Below are 21,621 nucleotides of genomic sequence, written 5' to 3'. Positions count from 1 at the left end.
AAACAAAATGGCCAAATACTAATGTTGTTTAAGTTGGGTGATGGGCATATGGGGGTTTGTTACACTGTTCTCTCTAGTTTTGTGTATTTTTTGAAATTTTCCAGTAAATCACATTTTGCGGCCATCACGGTCCGGTCCCAGCGTCTCTTTCCGTACTCCCTGTTGTGCCCTTTACACTTCAGCAACATGAAACTACTCATTTTTTTCTGCTTGCCTCCCTCCATCCATTCCCATGCAGTACTTATTTGTGTGTCCTTGCCTTCGCCTCTTAGCCTGTAATACCTTACCCCCTCTTCCTGGATCACGTTCTCTGCTCCTTACTACCTAACTCTGGTGTCCCCTTCTCCAGGAAGTCTGCCCTGCCATCCCCACCCTGTTCTACTCTCCCTTCTGTTTCCTCCCATAATACTCTGGCCTGCCTTCATAGCTTCTCCATCACGTCCCAGGCGGTAGAGCAGGAACTGGGTCTTATTTATCTTTTTATCCCTAGTGCCTAGTGCCCTGCCTAGAATATAGTAAAAATCTAGTGAGTATCTGAATTGACCATCATTTTGTGCACAGCCTGTATAAGGGCAGCATCTGGCAAATAGTAGGATCTCGGTGAATGAGCACCACATGGACCCTGAGGACATCTCCCTGCACAGGGCAATAATTGATATTAGAAGGATAGCATTATGGACCTTTAAAGCTGAGTGGAACTTTGATCATTTTACCCAGCGTCTTCATTTGATAGGTTAAGAAAGCAGATCCTAGAAGGATTATGTCTTAACTAAGGTCACACAGCCAGTTAGCAGTAGCCTGCTTTGTTTTCATGTGCACCGTGCAACCTTCCGAGCTTCAGGGGGCTTCCCCAATTGGTTTTTCAACAGCAAAGAGAAGCTGTGGTCTGCCTGCCAAGCACAAGAACCAATCTACCAATTTTGTTTCTCAGTATAAAGTATGAATTTTAACTGTCTGCTTTATAATCATGCAGGAAGAGATTACATTATTTTAAATACATAGCCTTGCTTTCTTTTTTTTTGGAGCTTTAAGATAGTGTTTTTATTTTTATTTGTGTGTGTGTGTGCTTATGTTCTGTCTTTGTTTCATTTTATTCATTGCATTGGTTTATAATGTATAAATTTCAAGTGTACATCATTATACTTCTATTTCTGCATAGATTACAATTTTATTTTTTTATTGTGCCTTGCTTTTTTTTTTTTTTTTTTTTACTTTTTTTTATTGTGAAATTCTTGTTGTACATTATGGTTTGTCAAGTCACCATATAAATGCATCCCTCCACCCCTTGTGCTCCCCCCACACCCCCTTGCCCCCTGGTAACCACAAAACAGTTCTGTCTGTCCATGTGTTGGTTTACCTTCCACATATGAGTGAAATCATGCGGTGTTTGTCTTTCTCTGTCTGGCTTATTTTGCTTAACATAATGCCCTCCAGGTGCATCCATGTTATTGCAAATGGGACGATTTTGTCTTTTTTTTTTATGGCTGAGTAGTATTCCATGGTGTGTATATACCACATCTTCTTTATCCAATCATCAGTCTAGGGACACTTGGGTTGCTTCCATGTCTTGGCTATAGTGAATAATGCTTATTGTGCCTTGCTTTCTTAAATGGCTTTTTTTTTTCCCTGAGGAAGATTTGCCCTGAGCTAACCTCCATTGCCAATCTTCCTCTTTTTTTTTTTTGGCTTGAGGAAGATTAGCCCTGAGCTAACATCCTCACCAGTCTTCCTCTATTTTGTATGTGGGCTGCTGTCACAGCATGGCTAATGAGTGGTGTAGGTCCGCGCCTGGGATCCAAACCTGCAAACCCAGGCTGTGGAAGTGGAGTGCGCCAAACTTAACCACTACACCATGGGGCTGGCCCCAGCTTTTTTTGTTTTTTTTTTAAGCTTTTAAAAAGCTTTCTGTGAAGAGAAAGACAAACACTGTATGATCTCACTCATATGTGGAATATAAACCAACACATGGACAGAGAAAACTGGACTGTGGTTACCAGGGGCAGTGGGAGTGGGGGGAGGGGGGTAGGGGGTGGGCACAAGGGGTGAAGGGAGTCATATATATGGTGATGGACAAACAAAAATGTACAACCCAAAATTTCACAATGTTAGAAACCATTAAAACATCAATTAAAAAAAAAAAAACAACTTTCTGTGAATGTCATTGACACTCATATGCTGAAATGACATAGAACTATACACACACATTCTACCCATATCTTCTGCCTGATTTTGATACATGCTTTTAATTATGTAAAAAACAGCTATTGGGGGAAATTGGGTGAAGGGTACCCTTCTGTACTCTCTTTGCAACTTCCTCTGAATCTATAATTCTTTCAAAATAAAAAGTTAAAAACAAAAAAGGTGATGGTAAAAATGTCTAGGCACCGAACTATAAAGTTTTCTGGAAAATGCATTTTTTAGAACTCACTATTTTTAGTATGTCCTTGATAGTAGATTCAGTGGCAAGGAGTGGTGCTTAGCGATCTCTTTAGTACTCACATGCTTCTGAATCAGTGATGACACCAAACTATTAAGACAAATAAAGTCTTAAAAGTGGGAATCTTTAGTAGCAGATTATAGAAACTTTTGTGATATTTTTTCTTTTTCTTTAAATATTTTACAAAGAATTGTCTGTGGCCGTGGCATCTAGGATCTCCTCGCGGCACAGCCGTCTTTCTGGTAACACCACCTTGATGGGGCCCTTTGTGTGTGGCCTCCGGGAGGTGCTCCTTTTCTACAGTTTGAACCTCTGACCCCCTCCTTGCTGCTTGTGCTTCATACACAGACTCCTTTTTCAGCTTCATAAGTGGAAGTGGGATTAATTTGGGCCCGTCTCACTGTGCCCAGGGGAAGGGCAGGGCTGTGGGGATCTGCAGCAGATCCTTCCCGAGACCTCTGAATGCTCAAACCTCAGGAAACTTCGTGTCATCATCTGACTTTCCTCTGCTGTAGAACAGGAAGGATGATCCTCCTCCCCAGGGTGCCTTTGAAGGTTCAGTGAGGTTCTGAAACAACAAGAATAGTGAGTGCAGATGCCGAGTGGTCTGTGCGCCATTCAAAGGAAGGAATGACTTATCCTTGTAGCATTTGGCTCAGATTTGTGCCTTATCAAGGTTACTACTTGACGTGGATTTCCTGGATTTTTCCTCATCATTGAAACCTTGAATGTTGTGTGAAAACAGGTCCGCTTTACCTGGAGGGGGTCTGTTCCAACAATAATGAGGGTTTCTTGGGGTCCTCTGAGTATATGTACAGGGTGCCAGAAGAGCTCTGGGAGAAAGGGAAAGCAAGCATTGTGTTAGGTTGAAATTGCTAATATTTAACCATTTTTACCTTAAAAAGTTAAAATTTTTTTGTGTGTTTCCGCCTGTGCTTTTGAGGAGTTCCAGTGAGCCACACCACTAGAGTGCAGCATGGGCGTGGTTGCAGAGTTAGTGGGACGTTAAACTATTGCCAGAGCCTGAAGGATGGTAGAGCCAAGCCCAGGATTACGTAGACCTGAGGGCAACAAGGTGCCATTGAAGAGCTTTAAGGAAAAGAGTGATGGATCAGATCTGCCCTTCAGCACAGTCCTCTGACCATAGACTAGGGTGGGGGTTGCAACAAGACTAGCTTGAGACACAGTTAAAATAATTCAAGCAAGAGAAATTGGTGTTAGTGAGTGAAGTGTATGGATTCAAGAAATGCTGAGGAGGTGGACTCAGTAGGACTAGGGTGCTGATTGGATGCGGGGAGTAGAGAAGGAGGAGCAACAGCTGCTCTCTAGTTTCTGGTTTATGTGACTGGGTGGGTAGTAGTGACATTCTCTGAGACAGGAACACAGGAAAGGAAAACAGGACTGGGGAGAAGCTGCTTCAGGTTCAGACAGATTTAGTCTGAATTATCTGTGATACACGTGAGTAGAGCACACCAGGTAGGTAGTTGGACAAACAGGAGTCTGGTGCTCTGTAGACATGGGTGGGTTAGAGATAGCACATTCATTCACAAATATTTATTGAGTGCTAGGAACTGTTATAGGTACTGGGGTCTCTGCTTTTCATTCTAATGGCGGGGGCTGGCCCATTCAAATTAGTGCTTCCGGGGGGAATTAACAAGGAAATAGGATAGAGAGTGACTGTGGAGGAGGAGTAGGTGATCAGAGAATGACTGTGGAGATAAGGGACCTGAATTACAAGATGAGCCACCTCTGGGAAGATGGGGGAAGAAGTGTTCTTGGCAAAGAAAAGAGCAAGTGCAAAGGCCCTGAGGCAGGATTGAGCAGGTGCATTTGAGGAACTGTGAGAAGGTTGGTGTGACTAAAGCATGGTGCACAATAGAGAGGGCTGGTGAGAGGAGGTTGGAGGAGGGCAAGGGCTGATAGAGAAGCACTTGGGTTTATTCTGAGTGTGATGTTCAGTCATAGGAATTTCGGACATGAGAATGGATGAGATCACTTGGACTGTGTAGAGTGAAAAAAGGAGAGGACTCTGATATTTTTATTTGAAGGGGAGACCTACCTCTAAGGGCTGAGAAGAAACAACCAGAAAAGTAGAAGAGAAAGCAAGATAAGTGGTAAAGAAATATGAGAAAAGAGAACTTTAAAGATGGAGGGAATTATTAAGTGGCACATGATGGAGGGAGGAGTAGAAGGAGAAGGAAAGACTGAAAATGGGGACTGTATTTAACAGCATGAAGATCATTGCCAGCCTTGGAGAAAGCAGTCCTCCTAAATCCTCCTTTTACCCCCACATCCGACATCCTATCACTTTCCGGAAGGATGGAAGTCATATTGCAGTGGACGAAGATGCTAGTGGGGGGCGGGGGGAGTGGGGGGGTATTGGCTAATAGGAGGATGACGGAAGAGGGAGGAGGAGGAAAAGCAAATGTCCAGTGAGAAGGGGCAGGAAACACTGGTGGCTGCTCCAAGTGGCTGCTAGTGTATAAGGAGCACTGATGAGAGAGCCACCTGTCTTAGCCACATCTGTTTGTTAACTCAGAACGGAAGAGTATAGGTGTTATCATTTTGGAGCGTTTGACCACAAAGCACACTGGAATTTGAGCGGTGGGTCGTGTTAGAGGAAGGAAGTAGAGACTAGGTGAGGGGCTGTCCTAGAAGGCCAGTGCATCAAGCAGGGGACAGGATGCTGATTTGGTGGCCACAAGATGGTCACAGCTTACTCAGAGCAGCATTGATATCCTGGGGCCCCTCTCCCAAAGCAGAAGCTGGCAGGTGGCACAGGCTAGGGTGGGAGTCAGGCCTGCAGGGTGGTGCATTGGTGGAAGATGGCGAGCACGCAAGTCCTTCAGCTTACCATCAGGCATGCAGTATTCTTCAGTGAAACCCCTGTTGGAGAAGAAGAAGAATCCCCCTCTGCCCTTTCCCTTAAGGTTCTTCTGGCTGGCCAAATAATTAACAGACAGGTTAGCAGGAGAAAATAATACCAAGTTTAATAACATGTATACATGGGAGAAACCAGGGAAACTGAGTTTCTCAACAGAATGGCAGATTCTCATCTTAAATACCATCTACAGCTAAAGACAAAGAAGGATGTTGGGGGTGGGGAGGGAGACAGAAATCACAGTAATCAAGGGTATGTAGATTTAAGTCTTCTTCCATCCTGATAAGAGTTTTCACAGATAAGGTCATCCCCCACTCTTCCCACTACACAGAGGGAGATACCTTTACAAATATAAATATTTGGTAAACAGAACTTTGTTAAGAATGGGCTTAGCAAGGACCCTGCCAGTCTGTCTACAGCCAGAGTTAAATTCCTTTAGGCAGTTTGGGGGAGGTCAAATGTCCGTCAGAGAAAATAATCAAGGTAAAGAGATATATTTCAGAGTGGCCAATTTTGATCTCCCACACCCCCTTGCAAAGGAAATGAGCTCCAGATCACGTTATACCAGAACTGGATCCTTCTGGAACCCTGTGTACCACGAGATCATTTGGTAATTAAAACAGGAACCTCTGAGCTGAGCACCCAGAAGTACCAGGTACACTAAAAGCAAGCACATATGTTTATACGTGGCAGCCAGTCTTGCATGCTCTATAGCTCCTACTGTGTTTGTTCTATAATTTATAATCTGTTCGGGCCGTTTTCCCATCTCTTTTGTAAATCTCTGGAGATTAGGCTCCGTGGATTACTCATTTTTGCCTTCCTCTCCAGTGCCATGTACATATCAGGCACTCTTGCAAATGCTCAAGGCTTAAAAATCTGCCAAAGCCACCACATTCCACACTCCGCACCCCCCCCCCCCCCACATCATTCCAGTTACATTTCATGAGCAGTTGAGAAAATGGCCTGGTGTTTCCTTTGGCTAGAAGCAATTGGTATTGCAAAAGTGGGTTGTTAACCTTGGAACTTGTCTGCAGCTGTTTGCATGTGGATATTGAAAGAGGGAGTGGTAGCCTGTCTAATTGTTCGGGTAAAGAAGGATTCTGTTTCTAATCTGGGACACCCAGCTGACTCATCAAGTGCCTTGACTGCTTAGGTTTCCCCTTAGGAAAATGGAAACTGAGCTCTGGGGTTTACAGACAGCCCAAACCTGACTCTGAGGAACAAATGGTTTTTCAAAAAGAAAATAATAGAATAAAAATCCAAGAAAAATTAGCAACTAATTTTGATTTCCTTCTGATTGATTAAATGAGTACAAATTTACCTTTCCCAAAGGAAGCTTTTCGAACAATGGATCTAAGTGTCCATTTTAGGAACATGGGTCCCTTCCCACCTCTGACCACTAGGTGGCAGCAAGAAGCAGAACAACCTACTTGGAAAGTACAGCAGATGTCCTGTTGGAGGGGCTTTTTCTTGAGCTGGGTCCTAGGATCATGGTTTTGCTCACACTTTTGCCCTACGTGTCTGTTTATCCAACATTCCCGAGTGTTTCTGAGCTAACTTAGGTACCCAGATATGGATTTTTAAAAATACTAACTCAGCCAGGATTTATAGAGAGCTTTACAAGCTTTTTTTTTTTTTTTGTGAGGAAAATCGGCCCTGAGCTAACATCTGCCAATCCTCCTCTTTTTGCTGAGGAAGACTGGCCCTGGGCTAACATCCGTGCCCATCTTCCTCCACTTTATATGGGACGCTGCCACAGCATGGCTTGACAAGCATTGTGTCGGTGCGCGCCGGGGATCCGAACCCGCGAACCCCGGGCCGCCGCAGCGGAGTGTGTGCACTTAACCGCTTGCGCCACCGGGCAGGCCCCTATAGTCAGCTTTAACAGTTAAGAAATAAGAAAGTCTTGACGTAGAGGGAAAAATGAAATGGGAGCATTAAAACTGGGGCTCAGAGACTGAGAAAATTGCCCTCCTTGCTTTCTTGCTTGTGTTAAGTATTTGTATCTAGCTGAAAGCTGGTTCCTGCGTTGTTGCCTTGGGTAGGACCCCAGATGGGAGTCCTCCTGCACTCAGGCTCCTCAGGCTGGTGTGGTGGCTCAGTGTGGCCCTTCTCTGCAGCCAGAGGATGACAGCACAGAGTGCTGTGTACTACTCTCAGACACCTCTGAAATCGGTGTAAAGGTAATGAGAGCTGTCATTTGTAACTTTGTAAATAGCACGGTATAGATCCTTAGGGTCAGTAGGGTCAGTGGGAGTGAGGGATAGAATTGGGGTCTGGAGTGAAGGGCGAAAATGTAACAAAAGTAAATATAGGAAAGGAGCGGCAGGAGTTGAGAGGCTGAGTTTAGGCCCTCCGTTCTGTTAGTGGGGGAGTCCTGTCCTTACAGCTGACCACAGATTGGGGAAATAGTGGAAGGATGCGACCTCCTCTCCTCCCACCCCAACTCTCGCCCCTGCGCTCTCAGGTGCTCGTTGTTCTACCACTTGCATAGGGCATTTGTCTTATTCTATAGCCATGTCCGTGTCTCTTCCGTGTCCTAAGAGACTGGAAGCTCATGAAGGGCAGGGACCATCTCATTTCTCTTGATATCCCACAGTACTTGTACCAGGCACAAAGTAGACTCTTAATAAGGTTAGTTGAATGGATCTAGTTAGGAGAACATGGGGGAAGCGAGAATAAAGGTGCCAGACAGACCTGACTGTGTTCAAATAAATGGTCTTGATAAGAAGTGGTGGGGCTTGTGAGGGCTGGTGACTGGGCACAGGGGATTGGAAGGTGCTCGGGGTTGGTGGGGAGGAGAGTGAGACAAAAGCTGGAAGGCAGAGGCCTATAGGCATGTGAGGAAGCAGCCCAGCCCAGAGAAGGGGTGGAGCCGGGCAAGGGCTCCTAGAAAGGCTGGCAAGGGCATGAAAACTGGTCTGTGTAACAAGATGGAGACCTGAGGCTGTGGTCAGCCCCCACCAAGGCCTGAGAAAGAGCCTGTACTGGCCAGGGCTCTTTAAGCTGAAAGCAACAGAAATCCAAGTTAAACCGGCTTTCATACAAGAAGGAATTTATTGGTTGCCATAAGTGAAAAATCCAGGGGGATGGCTGGTCTCGGGTACAGCTAGATCCAGGACTCCAACACTGCCCTCAAGAAGGTGTATGTCTCCTCCAGCTTTCTTGTTGGCTCCATTCTTGGGCACACCCTCAGACTAAATGACTATGGGTAGCACCAGGCTCGTGTCTTGCAAAGAGAGAGGGCTGCACAAGTCGAGGACTGACGCACTGACTGCAACTGGGTTGTTTTCCCACAGCTGAGCTAGTCGTCCTGACTCAGGCAAGGCCACAGGACCTGGGCAAGGGAGAGGCAACCCCAGAGGGGAAATGAGGGTGTGTTCTCAGAAGTGGGGAGTGTAAACTGGGCAAGCAAAATCATCAGGAGAGCACTGCAGAGATACAGGCCCATGGTTTAAGTTACCGTTAGAAGCAAAGGGGCCTCATACATGACGTTGTGTACGTAAGTCACTCTTCCATGTTTTTCAGCATCTCCATGATACAGTGAAGAGAAATCTTGATAGTGCCACCTCCCCTCAGAATGGTGATCAACAGAATGGCTATGGAGATCTCTTTCCTGGGCAGAAGAAGACCCGCCGGGAGGCCCCTCTGGGAGTAGCTGTCTCTTCTAACGGCCTGCCTCCAGCCTCCCCCCTTGGTCAGCCTGACAAGCCTGGTGGAGAGGCCCTGCAGGCCAGTGGGAAGCACTCATTGGGGCTGGACTCCATCAGCAAGAAGTGTCTAGCAGACTCAAGCCTCCACCTGAACGGAGGCAGCAACCCTGGGGAGTCATTTCCTCTGAGCTTGAATAAAGAACTGAAACAAGAGCCTGTTGATGACCTGCCTTGCATGATCGCAGGGGCCGGAGGCTCCATATCTCAAAGCAACCTCATGCCTGACCTCAACCTTAACGAGCAGGAGTGGAAGGAGCTCATCGAGGAGCTGAATAGGTCAGTGCCTGATGAAGACATGAAGGATCTGTTTAATGAGGACTTTGAAGAAAAGAAGGACCCAGAGTCTTCTGGTTCTGCCACACAGACCCCCTTGGCACAGGACATTAATATTAAGACAGAATTCTCTCCAGCAGCCTTTGAGCAAGAACAGTTAGGTTCTCCACAAGTGAGGGCTGGGTCTGCAGGACAGACCTTTATGGGGGCTTCATCTGGCCCTGTGAACACAGATTCACCCAGCCTGGGGGCCTCTCAGCCTCTGTTCCACACCTCTGGTCAGCCCGGGGCAGACAATCCCAGTCCCAACCTGATGCCGGCATCAGCCCAGGCCCAGAATGCACAAAGAGCCCTCTCCAGTGTGGTGTTGCCTAGCCAGGGCCCAGGAGGGGCCTCAGAGCTGTCCTCTGCCCACCAGCTCCAGCAGATCGCTGCCAAGCAGAAGCGCGAGCAGATGCTGCAGAACCCACAGCAGGCTGCCCCGGCAGCAGCCCCAGGCCAGATGTCCACGTGGCAGCAGACAGGCCCCTCCCACAGTCCCCTAAATGTCCCTTATCCTATGGAGAAGCCTGCCAGCCCTCCTGGCTATAAGCAAGACTTTACCAACTCCAAACTGCTCATGATGCCCAGTGTGAACAAGAGCTCCCCAAGGCCCGGAGGCCCCTACCTCCAGCCCAGCCACGTCAACCTGCTGACTCACCAGCCACCAAGTAACTTGAATCAGAATGCTGTGACTAACCAAGGGTCAGTGCTGGACTACGGCAATACCAAACCCCTTTCTCATTACAAAGCAGACTGTGGGCAAGGTGGCCCTGGGTCTGGCCAGAGCAAGACGGCCCTGATGGCTTTTCTTCCCCAGCAGCTGCCTCATCTGAGCAGTGAGCAGAACTCCTTGTTTCTGATGAAACCAAAGCCGGGAAATATACCCTTCCGATCACTGGTTCCACATAGCCAGGTGAGCACGTGGCTTCACTTTCTGTTCCTGGCATCCGTGGTTACCAAGTCCCGGGTAGTTGGGGAACAAAGGGAAGGAGGGAGCAACTACGGTCGTCCTTTGACTCCGTTGGGAGTGAAAATTGGTCAAGCAGACCAGGGTTGATTCTTAATAAACAAAAAGAGGGTAAAATTCCCTAGTATAGCTTGATTTTTTTTTTTTTTTAATAATTTTATTTATTTATTTTTTTTCCCCCAAAGCCCCAGTAGATAGTGGTATGTCATAGCTGCACATCCTTCTAGTTGCTGTATGTGGGACGCGGCCTCAGCATGGCCGGAGAAGCGGTGCGTCGGTGCGCACCCGGGATCCGAACCCGGGCTGCCAGCAGCAGAGCACACGCGCCTAACCACTAAGCCACAGGGCCGGCCCGATATAGCTTGATTTTAACTATACACACATTTGAGGAATCAACAGCACTGTCTCGTGTCTCTTTCATAGTATACAACTTAAGTCATTTGTGGCTGTATTTTACAGGTAAAGATCACATTTAATGTGCTTCTTAGAGGCTATGCTTTTTTTTAACCACGTTTCAGATCTCTGTATTCAAAATACCTTAAGTTTTAGTAAGCTTCTAGCATTTTAGGTGAGTACTGCTTCTCAACACATCTAAACTCTGTGGTTATTTAGTCATGATGCTCAAGCTTAACAGAATCACATGGCTCTGGAGGGTGAGAATGGTCAAGTACCAGTTTTATCGTGATCATTATTTGCATTTTCGCTCATGTTCACATACATTCTAAAATGCCTCCTACCGGGAGCCCTCCCATGGTTAGGGCTTGTACAGTAAACAAACACGGACTTCCTCAAAGATGGAGCACACTTGCTTTTCTCCCTCAACAGTGTGTCTGCATATGTAGATCCATTGATACTTTTTAGCAGTTGTGTGACAGCAGTTGTGTAATGTGCAGGTGTGTGGGCGTACTGCATTGCTTCCTGTTTTGCACTACTATAAGTAAGCCTGCAGTGAATACCTTTGTGTATTTGTAGCATACTCTCAAATTTTAAAAATTAAAAAACCCAGTGGTTGTAATATTGTGAGAACATTGACATGCTCATATACTGGTGAGGGTGTGTAAATGGGTACATTGCTTTTGGAAAGTATTTTGGCATGATGTATTTTTCATAAGCCATAAAAATGTTCGTAAGCATAGACACATCATACCCCTGCAAGAAATAATCCAAAAAAAGAAGATTATCTACAAGATATTGCATGATTATTTCTAATACCCAAAAACTGGAAGCAGTTTAGGCGTCTCTCAACAGGAGCATGCATGTGTCAGTGTTGATGCTTCCACTTACTCCAGCCATTAAACTGCTGCACTGCCGCTAACAGCGACCCTAAGAAGGGGTGGCACAGGGACGACTGCCATTTCAGTAGCACTTTGCCCCTCACAGGACACTTGTGTAGCCCATAAGCTTCCGGTGATTGGGGTGAGGGAGTTACATCAGAGTCTGTCTGCACTGAGATTAGACTCTTGTAAAGATTAAATATACAAATGAATAAGGACTAGAAAAGAGCTCAGAAAGTTGAACTTGTTTAAGTGATAATTGCTTTTTACCTTTTTCCTGTTTTGAGTTAAATTTTCCCTTTTTTTAAAAAATGTAAGTAATGGTGTTGGGATAATATTGTGATAACCTTTGACATGCCTCTCACTTTTGGTCCACGTGTTAATAGAGAATATCCATTAAAGTTCTCATTGATATGCAGTATTTTTTGAGCATAGTATCTGACAAAAGCCAAGCAATCTCTTCTCAGGAAAATGCTGTATGCACATGGTCAAACGATACAGTTCCAGGCGGTTCAGGGACAGCGCCATGGCCAGGGACCCAAGGTTTGCACAGGTGGAACTTAGCGTCTCCATCCACCAGAGCCCCTTGGAGCCTTCCTTCTCTGGGGGCCCATCTGCACTCACACGTTCCAGTGAGGGAGCATTTCTAAGCTACAGTTGCCTACTGGAACTGTTGTCTGCAAATATACGAGTTTAAATGTGAAGTCACACCTTAACCGCTGATGAATCATAGGAAGCAATGGTGACATGCCGCCAGTGACTGTTCTTTGCTGGGCCTGGGTACTCTGGTCTTAACTCTTTGGGTCTCTGGTCCAGCCCTGGAGGATGGTTGGAGTTGTCTGCAGGGAAACAGAAGCTTCAAGAGAGAGCCTTGCTCCAGGCTCTCACTGGGTGGAGCTCATTTGCTCTAATCAGTGCTTATAGACTTCACCGTGTCCCACCTGACTTGAGACCCCCTTATCTGTGTTGACAGGAGCAGAACTCTTCCAACGTCCCTGTGCCAGCCCAGGCTGCCAGCGTGGGGACCCAGCCTCCCGCTGCGTCCGTGGCCAGCACTCACAGCAACACCCCCTATCTCAGTAGCCAGCAGCAGGCAGCTGTAATGAAGCAGCATCAAATGCTTTTGGACCAGCAGAAACAGAGGGAGCAGCAACAAAAGCATTTGCAGCAACAGCAGTTCTTGCAAAGGCAGCAGCACCTTCTGGCAGAACAGGTAAAGAGAAAGGTGGACAGAAACCCCCACCACCCTCACCTCTGCCTACCTCACAGGTCACCGAGGTGGCTGCAAGTCCATGGTGTGTGTGTGGATTTGCGCTCATTTGCGTGTCCGCTGTTAGAGTGCTTTGCCCTTTTAAACCCCTTTCCAGGAGCGTGGCATTTTTCATATAGTGGTGGCCTGTGTCAGAAGCAGCTTTACATCACTCAGTGGGGATTAATGAAGGCAGAATCTGTAGCTAAAACTGTGTGTGTGAGGGATCTTTTTCCATGTTCCTTGTTGGGAGCTACCAAAGCACTAAGCCCAGTGGTCTGCTGGTTACCTGTGGGACCCAGCTTTGTTGTAAATGTGAAGTTTATTATAAGCCAGAAGGTGAAGCAGGGAAATGAAGATCTCCCTGAGGTCCTAGGGTCCCAGAATCAGGACTGACAGATCCCTTCCCAGTCCTACAGTTCAGCCACTTGGTCACTAAGTGTAGTATACGGGCACCAAGATTACAAGAGTTCTCAGGATTTTAAATTGTATCTTTAAGACATAAGAGAAGAGCTAGCTACCCAGAGGATAAAGTTGGTTGAGGATGACTTTGAAGCCCACAACACTGCCTCAGTTCTGCCATTTTTTTTAAATAGGTTCATTGGGATATAATTCATATGACATACAATTCACCCATTTAAAGAGTACAATTCAATGGTTTTTAGTATATTCACAGAGTTGTGCAGCCGTCAATTTTGAACATTTTATCACCTAAAAGGAAACCGTATACCCATTAAAAGTTATTGCCCCATTCCAGGCCTAGGCAACCACTAATCTACTTTTTGTCTCTATAGATTTGCCTATCCTGGACATTTCATATAAATGTATTCAAGGTTCAGCCATGTTGTAGCATGTATCAGTACTTCCCTCCTTTTTATGGATGAATAATATTTTGTTGTATGAATATGCTATGTTTTATTTATCCATTCATCTGTTGATAGACATTTGGGTTGTTTCCCCTTTTTGTGGACATAGGTTTTCAGTTCTCGTGAGTGTTCCACCTAGGGGTGGACTTGCTGAGCCGTACGGTAACTCTCTGTTTAACTTTGGGGGAACTGCCGGACTGTGTTCCAAAGCAGCTGCCCCATTTACATTCCCACAGCAGTGAGTGAGAGTGCCCATTTCTCCCCGTCCTCGACACACGTAGTTGTCTTTTGATTCTAGCCATCCTGGTGGGTGTGGAGTGGTGTATCACTGTGGCTTTGATTTGCATTTCCTTGATCTGCCCTCCATTTCTTTAAACTGATAATACCATCTTCATTTTAATTCATTGTTCCTTAGATCTGCCCCATCCTTGTGTTTCATACTCTTTATTAAAAATCCCCCAAGTGAGATCACCAACATTATCTCCACAGGAGTCCATCCATGAGTAACAAACTTGGATAGTCCACTTTTCTCCAATCTAACTCTGTTTTTGTTTTAAGTGGGTCTTATTGTTTTGTTCTGTTGTTCTTGGCATTTTCTAGGAGAAGCAGCAGTTCCAGCGCCATCTGACCCGCCCGCCACCCCAGTACCAAGACCCAACACAGAGTACCTTCCCACAACAGGTTGGACAGTTCACAGGTGAGGGGCATCCAAGGTGATGGAGTGGGGGCAGGGAAGGCAGGCACTGACAGAGCAATGGTCTGGTCCACTCGCACTGAGTTCCTGCTGTCCGCCTAGCTTTATGCTAGGTGCTCAATGGATTTACTTGCTCATGTAAACTTCATTCTGCCTAAGGAGCAGTTCTAAGGTTTAAAGTTACCCCGTAGGCCAGGAGAAGAGGGTCATAGAGGCTGACCACTGTGGCTAAGTACTTTGGCTGGGTCCCTGGCTATACATTCTTTTTAAGCAAAATCATTTCTAGTTGGAGGATATCTTATCAACAGGAAACAGTTTCTGTAATTCTTAAGAAAGTTCTTTGCTACTGCCGTTATACGTCTTCTCAAAAAATGACCCTCTCCTATTTTCTAGATAAGGGGAGACTTAATGTGCTGTGTGGCCTTGTGCTTCTTTTCTTTCTTCCTGTTTGCTCACTTTGGTGTCACGGGTGGCAGCATCAGCAGTGTACAGTTGACCAGAAAAGGGCAGCAAGTACTCTGAGGTCTTAGCTGTCACATCTCAGATATGCGAGGGAACCTGGCTGCCGTTGCTCAGGCTGTCACTCCACAAATACATAGAGATTTCAATTGACAGGTGCAGTAAAATCTTATCTGTACCTGCCTTCCTAGCTTTTCTTGGAATATCTTCAAAACCTGTCCTTTTCTTGGTGAATGACTCTCACAATAAAGTGTCCCAGAGAAACTGACCCATCACAGCTGTGCGTTCTGGAGGAGACTAGATGGGGTTTTATGTGTGTGCTAACCAGGACTGTGGAGTTGAAGTCTGCAGGCATCTCAGAAGCCTGGGTCTCGGCCGGCTCTCCTGCCTTCATCCCTCCTCCTTGCTGGGGACTGTCAGTGGGAGTGAAATAGACTATTTCAGCTCTCCTCTTTTCCTTAACCCAGTTTCCACTTAGGAGCTAGTAGAGAGAGGGAGAAGAGAAACAAGTACTCAGTTATGGCCGACCCTGGAACAATCACTCTCCTACCCACTGAAACTCATCTCAGTTAGCGTTGTCACCGTGCATCCGTTGCTTAAGGCAGAGCCCCAGACAGCAGGTTCCCCGAGGACAGAGCAGATGCTTGGTAAATATCTGCCTGTGTCAGTCTAGACTTCTCCCTCCCGTGACCACTTTGTCGGTCAATGGTGTAAGGAATAGGAGCGCACGTTCCGCCTCTCTTACCCCCACAGTGCCATATTGTAGGAGCCCCTCACCTAAGTGATTTTAACAGCCCTGCCCAGCAGAGTCTAAACCACAGTCGCAGTCCAGTGACCCTTTGGCCTTGTAGCCTTTTCCTTCACGTGGCAGCCACAGCTGTTCTGGATCTGACCGAGACTGTCTCTTCAGTCTTAGCTCTAACCACCTGGATGTTCTCCCCACAACCCAGCCACAGAGTCCCCACACAGACTGCCTTTCATAACTCCATGCCTTTGCACACACACTTTTCTCTGTCTAGACTACTGTTGTTCTGAACTGTTAATTACTAAACTTCTACTTTTAAAACCCAATGTATTTGTCACCATCCCTCTGAAACCTCCAAATCTTCTCAGGCATTGAGCCTTCGGTCGCCCACTGCCCAGCCTTTGTGGGAACCCTGTCACACCACATGGACTCTCTGTCTCCTGAAGGCAGATCCTGGGTTGGATCCATCTTGGAGTCCCCAGTGCCCAGCACAGGGCCCACCACAGAGCAGAAATGGGGTGGGCCTTTGAAAGGTGAACGATGAGCCGGCCCCGTGGCTTAGTGGTTAGGTGCGTGCGCTCCGCTGCTGGTGGCCCGGGTTTGGATCCTGGGCGCGCACTGAGGCACTGCTTCTCAGGCCATGCTGGGGCCACGTCCCACATACAGCAGCTAGAAGGATGTGCAACTATGACATACAGCTATCTACTGGGGCTTTGGGGGAAAAATAAATAGATAAATGAAAGGTGAATGAGTCTACTGACTTTCCCTCCCCCGGGGCTTTGCCCCTTCCTCTGTGCTTGTCTTAATCTCCTCATTGCTCCAGACCAGCTTCCATTCCACCCTCTTGGAAACCTGCTACCTCTTTGGCCCCCAGGGCTCTCTCTTCCTTGAGGTTTCATTGACCATGAGATATCTGGTGTTCTGATTTTGCCTCATGCCCCTAGGATAGTGGCTGCAGCTTGGGTCTTGAAGGTGTCTCCACAGTGGTGGTCAAGAAATGCCAGCTTGGGCCCGGCCCAGTGGCATAGTGATTAAGTTCTCACTGTCCGCTTCAGTGGCCCAGGGTTCGCAGGTTCAGATCCTGGGTGCGGACCTACATACTGCTTATCAAGCCAGGCTGTGGTGGCGTCCCACATAAAAAAAAATAGAGGAGGATTGGCACAGATGTTGGCTCAGGAACAGTCTTCCTCACAAAAAAAAAAAAAAAATGCCAGCTTGATTGACAGAATCTTCTCTGTCTTCTAGGGTCCTCTGCTGCCATGCCTGGCATGAACAACTTGGGTCCATCTAATTCCAACTGTCCTCGAGTGTTCCCTTCAGCCAGGAATCTGATGCCGGTGGGCCCTGGACACACTTCGGTTTCCTCTCTCCCCTCAAACTCAGGCCAGCAGGACCGAGGTGTGGCTCAGTTCACTGGCTCCCAAAGCATGCCGCAGAGCAGCCTCTATGGCATGGCCTCTGGCATAACCCAGATAGTTGCCCAGCCTCCGCCACAGGCCACCAACGGACATGCCCACGTTCCACGGCAGGCCAGTGTGGGCCAGAACACCTCAGTTTCAGCTGCCTATGGGCAGAACTCTCTGGGGAGCTCTGGCCTCTCCCAACAGCACAGTAAGGGGACCCTGAACTCTGTTTTAACTAAGCCACAGGTCCCAAGGGTGTCAGCGGCCATGGGAGGCCAGAATCCCTCATGGCAACATCAGGGAATGCCAAACCTGAGTGGCCAGACCCCAGGGAGCAACACCGTAAGCCCCTTCACTGCAGCCTCCAGTTTCCACATGCAGCAGGCCCACCTGAAGATGTCCAGCCCGCAGTTCTCCCAGGCGATGCCTAGCCAGCCCATGGCCCCCATGAGCTCGGCAGCTGCAGCAGGGTCCGTGCTGCCCGCCGTGAGCACGCAGCAGAGGACCGGTGCCCCTGCCCCAGCACCTCCCCAGGGAGCCCCGCAGCAGGGCTTGCCAGGCCTGAGCCCGGCTGGGCCTGAGCTGGGGGCCTTCAGTCAGAGCCCCGCCCCACCAATGGGCGGCCGGGCGGGGCTGCACTGTGCCCAAGCCTACCCCGTGCGGACCTCGGGCCAGGAGCTGCCCTTTGCCTACAGCGGGCAGCCGGGTGGCAGTGGGCTGGCCAACATGGCTGGAGATGCCGACCTGATCGACTCCCTGCTGAAGAACAGGACTTCGGAGGAGTGGATGAATGATTTGGACGACCTCTTAGGGCCTCAGTAAACAGCAGGATTTATGGTGTTTTCAGTGTTCATACATCCTGTATTTTTGTTCTCAGATTCAATAAAAAGCAACTACTTTGGACCAAAAGCACAGGGCCCCGGGGAGCAGGGTGGGTAGAGCCAGAGCCCTCAGGCTGAGGCCCGGCCCTGGCCAGGACCTCCGGGCCCATGTCTCTGAGCCAGCAGTTGTGGTCCGTCGGGCTGGCCCCCGCCCCTCTGCTGGCGTCATTACCTGGTGTTGGGACAGCAGGACAGGGTTCTACAGGTGGTTTTCTATCCAAATACCAAAACCCAACAGTAACAACAGTGAAACCCCCTGATGTCAGGTTTATAAAAATCTCCTATCGTGCTGACTTGATCCAAGATTTCTCCACTTGCCCCAATGTTGGGGACGGTTTCTATTGAAACTTTATATAGCAGAACTATTTACAATTTGTAGCATAGAAAAGATTAAATTTTGTTTAAAAAAGGTTTTAAAACAGATTGGGATAGGTGGTGGTTTAAATTGATTAAGTGGCATAGGGAACCTAGGGTTTCCTTTTGATTAAGAGCCTTTTTTATTCCTGCTCTTTTTCAGCTTTCAGGGGAAAGGGAGGGTCAGTGGAAAATCATTTCCGTAAGGACTGTATGTGCCAAAAAGGAACAGGATGCCGTGAGATAGCAGAGCGAGTGACACAGATGTGGTCTTTCCAGCAACTCCTCCTCCTCCCAGAGTGTTCTTCTTCCAGGCTGGCATTTACGAGGACCAGCTGAGGAATCCCTTCCTCCACATTGGTAGCAGGACCCCAGGCAGCCCCCAGGCTAAATGCTAAAATGGAATATTTGGGATTCCTGTGTCCTCTTTTGTTGTAACTTCCCACCTTTTGCAGTTTCTCTGAAAACATATTTAATGTGTTAGAAAGGTGATTGTTGTTGAGTTATGCACAGATGTCTTCCTTCACCCGGTCTTCAATTCCCGTGTCCTTTCTTCCTGCCTCTTCTTTCTCTCTCCAGCCCAAATGGAAACCCTCTTTAAGGCAATGATTTACCAGGTTGGAGGGGAAAAGAAAGAGTCATTAGAATTTCTTAGGGAGCAGTAGCATCATAGGGAGGAAGGTATCCCATCCTCAGAAAGGCTTAAGGGAAGGAGAAAAAGAGATGGCCCTGTTTGCAGGGAGGCCGCAGCCCTTGCTGGGGGAGGCGTTCACTCTGCTGTACTCCTTCTGCCAGTCCCACGTCAGATGACTTGCACTTTTTAAAGAGAATTGCTTTATAACACTAATACATCCTTTATAGAGATTCCAGTGGATTTCTCTTTCAAGGTCTATGAATTAATGGACTTGCCTAAGCTGAGAGTCCACAAAGCAAAGAATCACCTGTGGGCTGTTTGTAGAAAGTGAAGACAGAGAGAGCACTTCGGTATAACAAAAGCAAAATGGTTAAGCGCAGGGAGAGACCCTTTTAAACGGTGTTGGAGAGAAAATAGTACACTGAAAAGAGTGGCTTATATGTAGAGTGGTCTCTGGAGAAACCCCAACCCCATTTTGTTTTCCCTAGAGCCTCAAAAGGGATAATTCAAGGAGTATATGTAAAGAATTGAGCCAAGGAAAATATTCACGGGGCCAGCCTGAGTGGCTTTGAAGGGGGTGTGAAGGGTTGTACACACTTTGGTAATTATTTTGCACCAGCAGTGCCTTTCATGGGGGTACTTAAGCCCTCAGATCCTCTTCTCTAGTAGCCATTTGCCACCACAGGTGGTGTTTGGGCCATTTCCTCTTTAAATACCCTGCCGGCCTTCCCCAGATGCTGAATTTAGCTCTCAAAGAAGGGAATGAATCATTAAGCTAGTGAAGACTCCACCCTCTGAGTGAGTTCCCCAATCTGAAGGGGAAGAGGGTAACTTCAGCAGGTTTTCTACCAAAAATAGCGGGCTGAAGGCTGGTGATGGGTCCTTGTTCCTCTCCTGGTCTCCCTCTGACTGCTGCTCACCTCTGTCCTGGGGCACTGTGCCTCCCCCTCCTGGGGAGGGCTGCCCTTGCCTTAGTCCTGGGGCTGCCGAGACAGACAGCAGGCTTCCCACTTGCTGCAGTGTCAGAGCAATAAAATGTGATGCTTGGGGTCCCCCAGGGAGCTGCCCGTGGCTTTATTTATGAGTCTGGTTTTTGGGTAGTCAAGGGGGGAGACGACTCCGCTTTAGCGCAGATCCCCATCTTCCAGGAGCCATGACTCAAAAGGGTGCTCGGACTTTTGTTATACACATCCGCTTTGTGTAAATAAATGTTTACAATTTTCTATTAAAGATGGAATAAGCGTTAGAGCTTCTGACTGTATATTTTTTACTTTTATAGATTTTAAAACTATGATCTTTTATATATGTGTTTTGGGGGAGCTATGATAAGTTTTATGGCAAACAGTTGATATTGTTAACTTTTTATTGTTATCAAAGTGCATAAAAATCCTATTAATCCCCTTATTCTTCTACTTCCCCTAACTCTGGTATACACCAAAAAGAAATCTTTCCTTTCCTTGTTTTATCATTATAAAATAATAAAAGTATTTTGCTAGTATGGAAACCGCCCGTGTGCTTGACTTCACATGGCCTGCCTGCAGGGAGGAGGTAGAGCCGACGGGACTGCTTTGTCTGGTGGTTGGTTTCCTTTTGTGATTTAGCTGCTTTCTTATTGCAGGGGTGGGGGTGGGGGGTTTACCTCAGAGTAACTTGTGTTGTGTGATGACAAATATGACATGAGAACTGACATCGCTCAGGGCCACCAGCCTCCCCCTCTCGGGCTCACCTGTGTCCTTGTGTCTAACGTGAGGGAAGTTGCGCCAGATAATTCAGGGATACTTTAGGTCCCCAGCAGTTCAAATGTTCTACTTAAAGCTCTTAGGTTTACCCACAAAGCAGTTCTCCAGGTCATGTTTAGTTTCCCTTTTTTATTGTAAGAACATTGGCTCTGACGCATTCACCCACCCTGTCCTGTCAGTGTCACACTGTGTAGGGGCATCAGATGATGGTGGCAAAAGCCACCCCGGGGAGCCTGGAAAGTAGATTTCCTCGGTGACCATGGGCTAGCAGTGGCTCAGACCTGGAGAAGCCAGGGTGCCTACAAGGGTGGGGAAGAGCAGCCTTCCAGGAGGCCAGGCGAGGAAAACTGCCCTGTGATAGAATTAACTTTGATTACTCGAATGAAGTCTGAATGTAGCCTTGTATAGAAAGCACAGGGAAGGAAAAAACTCTTAAGACCGCCCCATGAAGTCTTGGCTGAGAATGCACAGAAAGGGGGGGGTTCACCCTCACCAGTGATCAAAGAAGCACAAATTAGAACGAAAATGAGATGAGTCTGCCCATTGGAGGAATAAAGATGAATGATGCTCTGCTGGTTGCAGAGTGGAGAGGCAGGCTGCTGTACAACTTTTTGTGGGAAGAAATTTTAAAGAGGGTATCAAGCTTCTTAAAATTTTAATGCCATCTGTCCAACCCAACAATTCCAACTCTGAGAAGCCATCCTTGAAAATATTCTTGGTGCAGAAAAAAGGTCATAGCACAGAGGTGTTCATAGTAGCACTCTTGATGACCGCAGAAAACTAGGAGAATCTAAATAGCTGTCAGAGAGAATGGCATAAAGTCACTGGTAGTACTTGCATCTGATGAGATATGATACAGTTATTTTAAGTATTTATGAAGCAACTTGGAATGATGGTTTTGTTGGGCTTCATGTTTTCAGCCAATAGAAAAGAAATCTGCCTAATAAAACCCTAAAAATTCCTGCTTCCAGCCCGTTCTTGAGGTTGGCGGGTAGCTCTCAGATCAAAAG

At 47.3% G+C, this 21,621-nt stretch overlaps 1 protein-coding gene across 1 annotated transcript in view; it reads left to right on the top strand.

Moving 5' to 3' along the window:
• MAML1 (mastermind like transcriptional coactivator 1) overlaps positions 1 to 20,370 on the top strand; it is a 44,026-nt gene extending 23,656 nt beyond the window's left edge. The window contains exons 2-5 of the mRNA XM_087429214.1: positions 8,847 to 10,259; positions 12,561 to 12,800; positions 14,303 to 14,399; positions 16,846 to 20,370. Coding sequence (XP_087285340.1) covers positions 8,847 to 10,259; positions 12,561 to 12,800; positions 14,303 to 14,399; positions 16,846 to 17,825 — 2,730 coding nt within the window. The 3' untranslated portion in view covers positions 17,826 to 20,370. The remainder of the gene's footprint in view (positions 1 to 8,846; positions 10,260 to 12,560; positions 12,801 to 14,302; positions 14,400 to 16,845) is intronic.
• The last annotated feature ends 1,251 nt before the right edge of the window (positions 20,371 to 21,621 follow it).

The sequence above is a fragment of the Ceratotherium simum genome, chromosome 4 (genome assembly GCF_057802395.1).
Source record: "Ceratotherium simum simum isolate JZ-2026a chromosome 4, ASM5780239v1, whole genome shotgun sequence".
In the NCBI taxonomy this organism is placed as follows: Eukaryota; Metazoa; Chordata; class Mammalia; order Perissodactyla; family Rhinocerotidae; genus Ceratotherium; species Ceratotherium simum.
The sequence above is the reverse complement of the archived record's forward strand: the minus strand, read 5'-3'. Positions and strand labels throughout refer to the sequence as shown.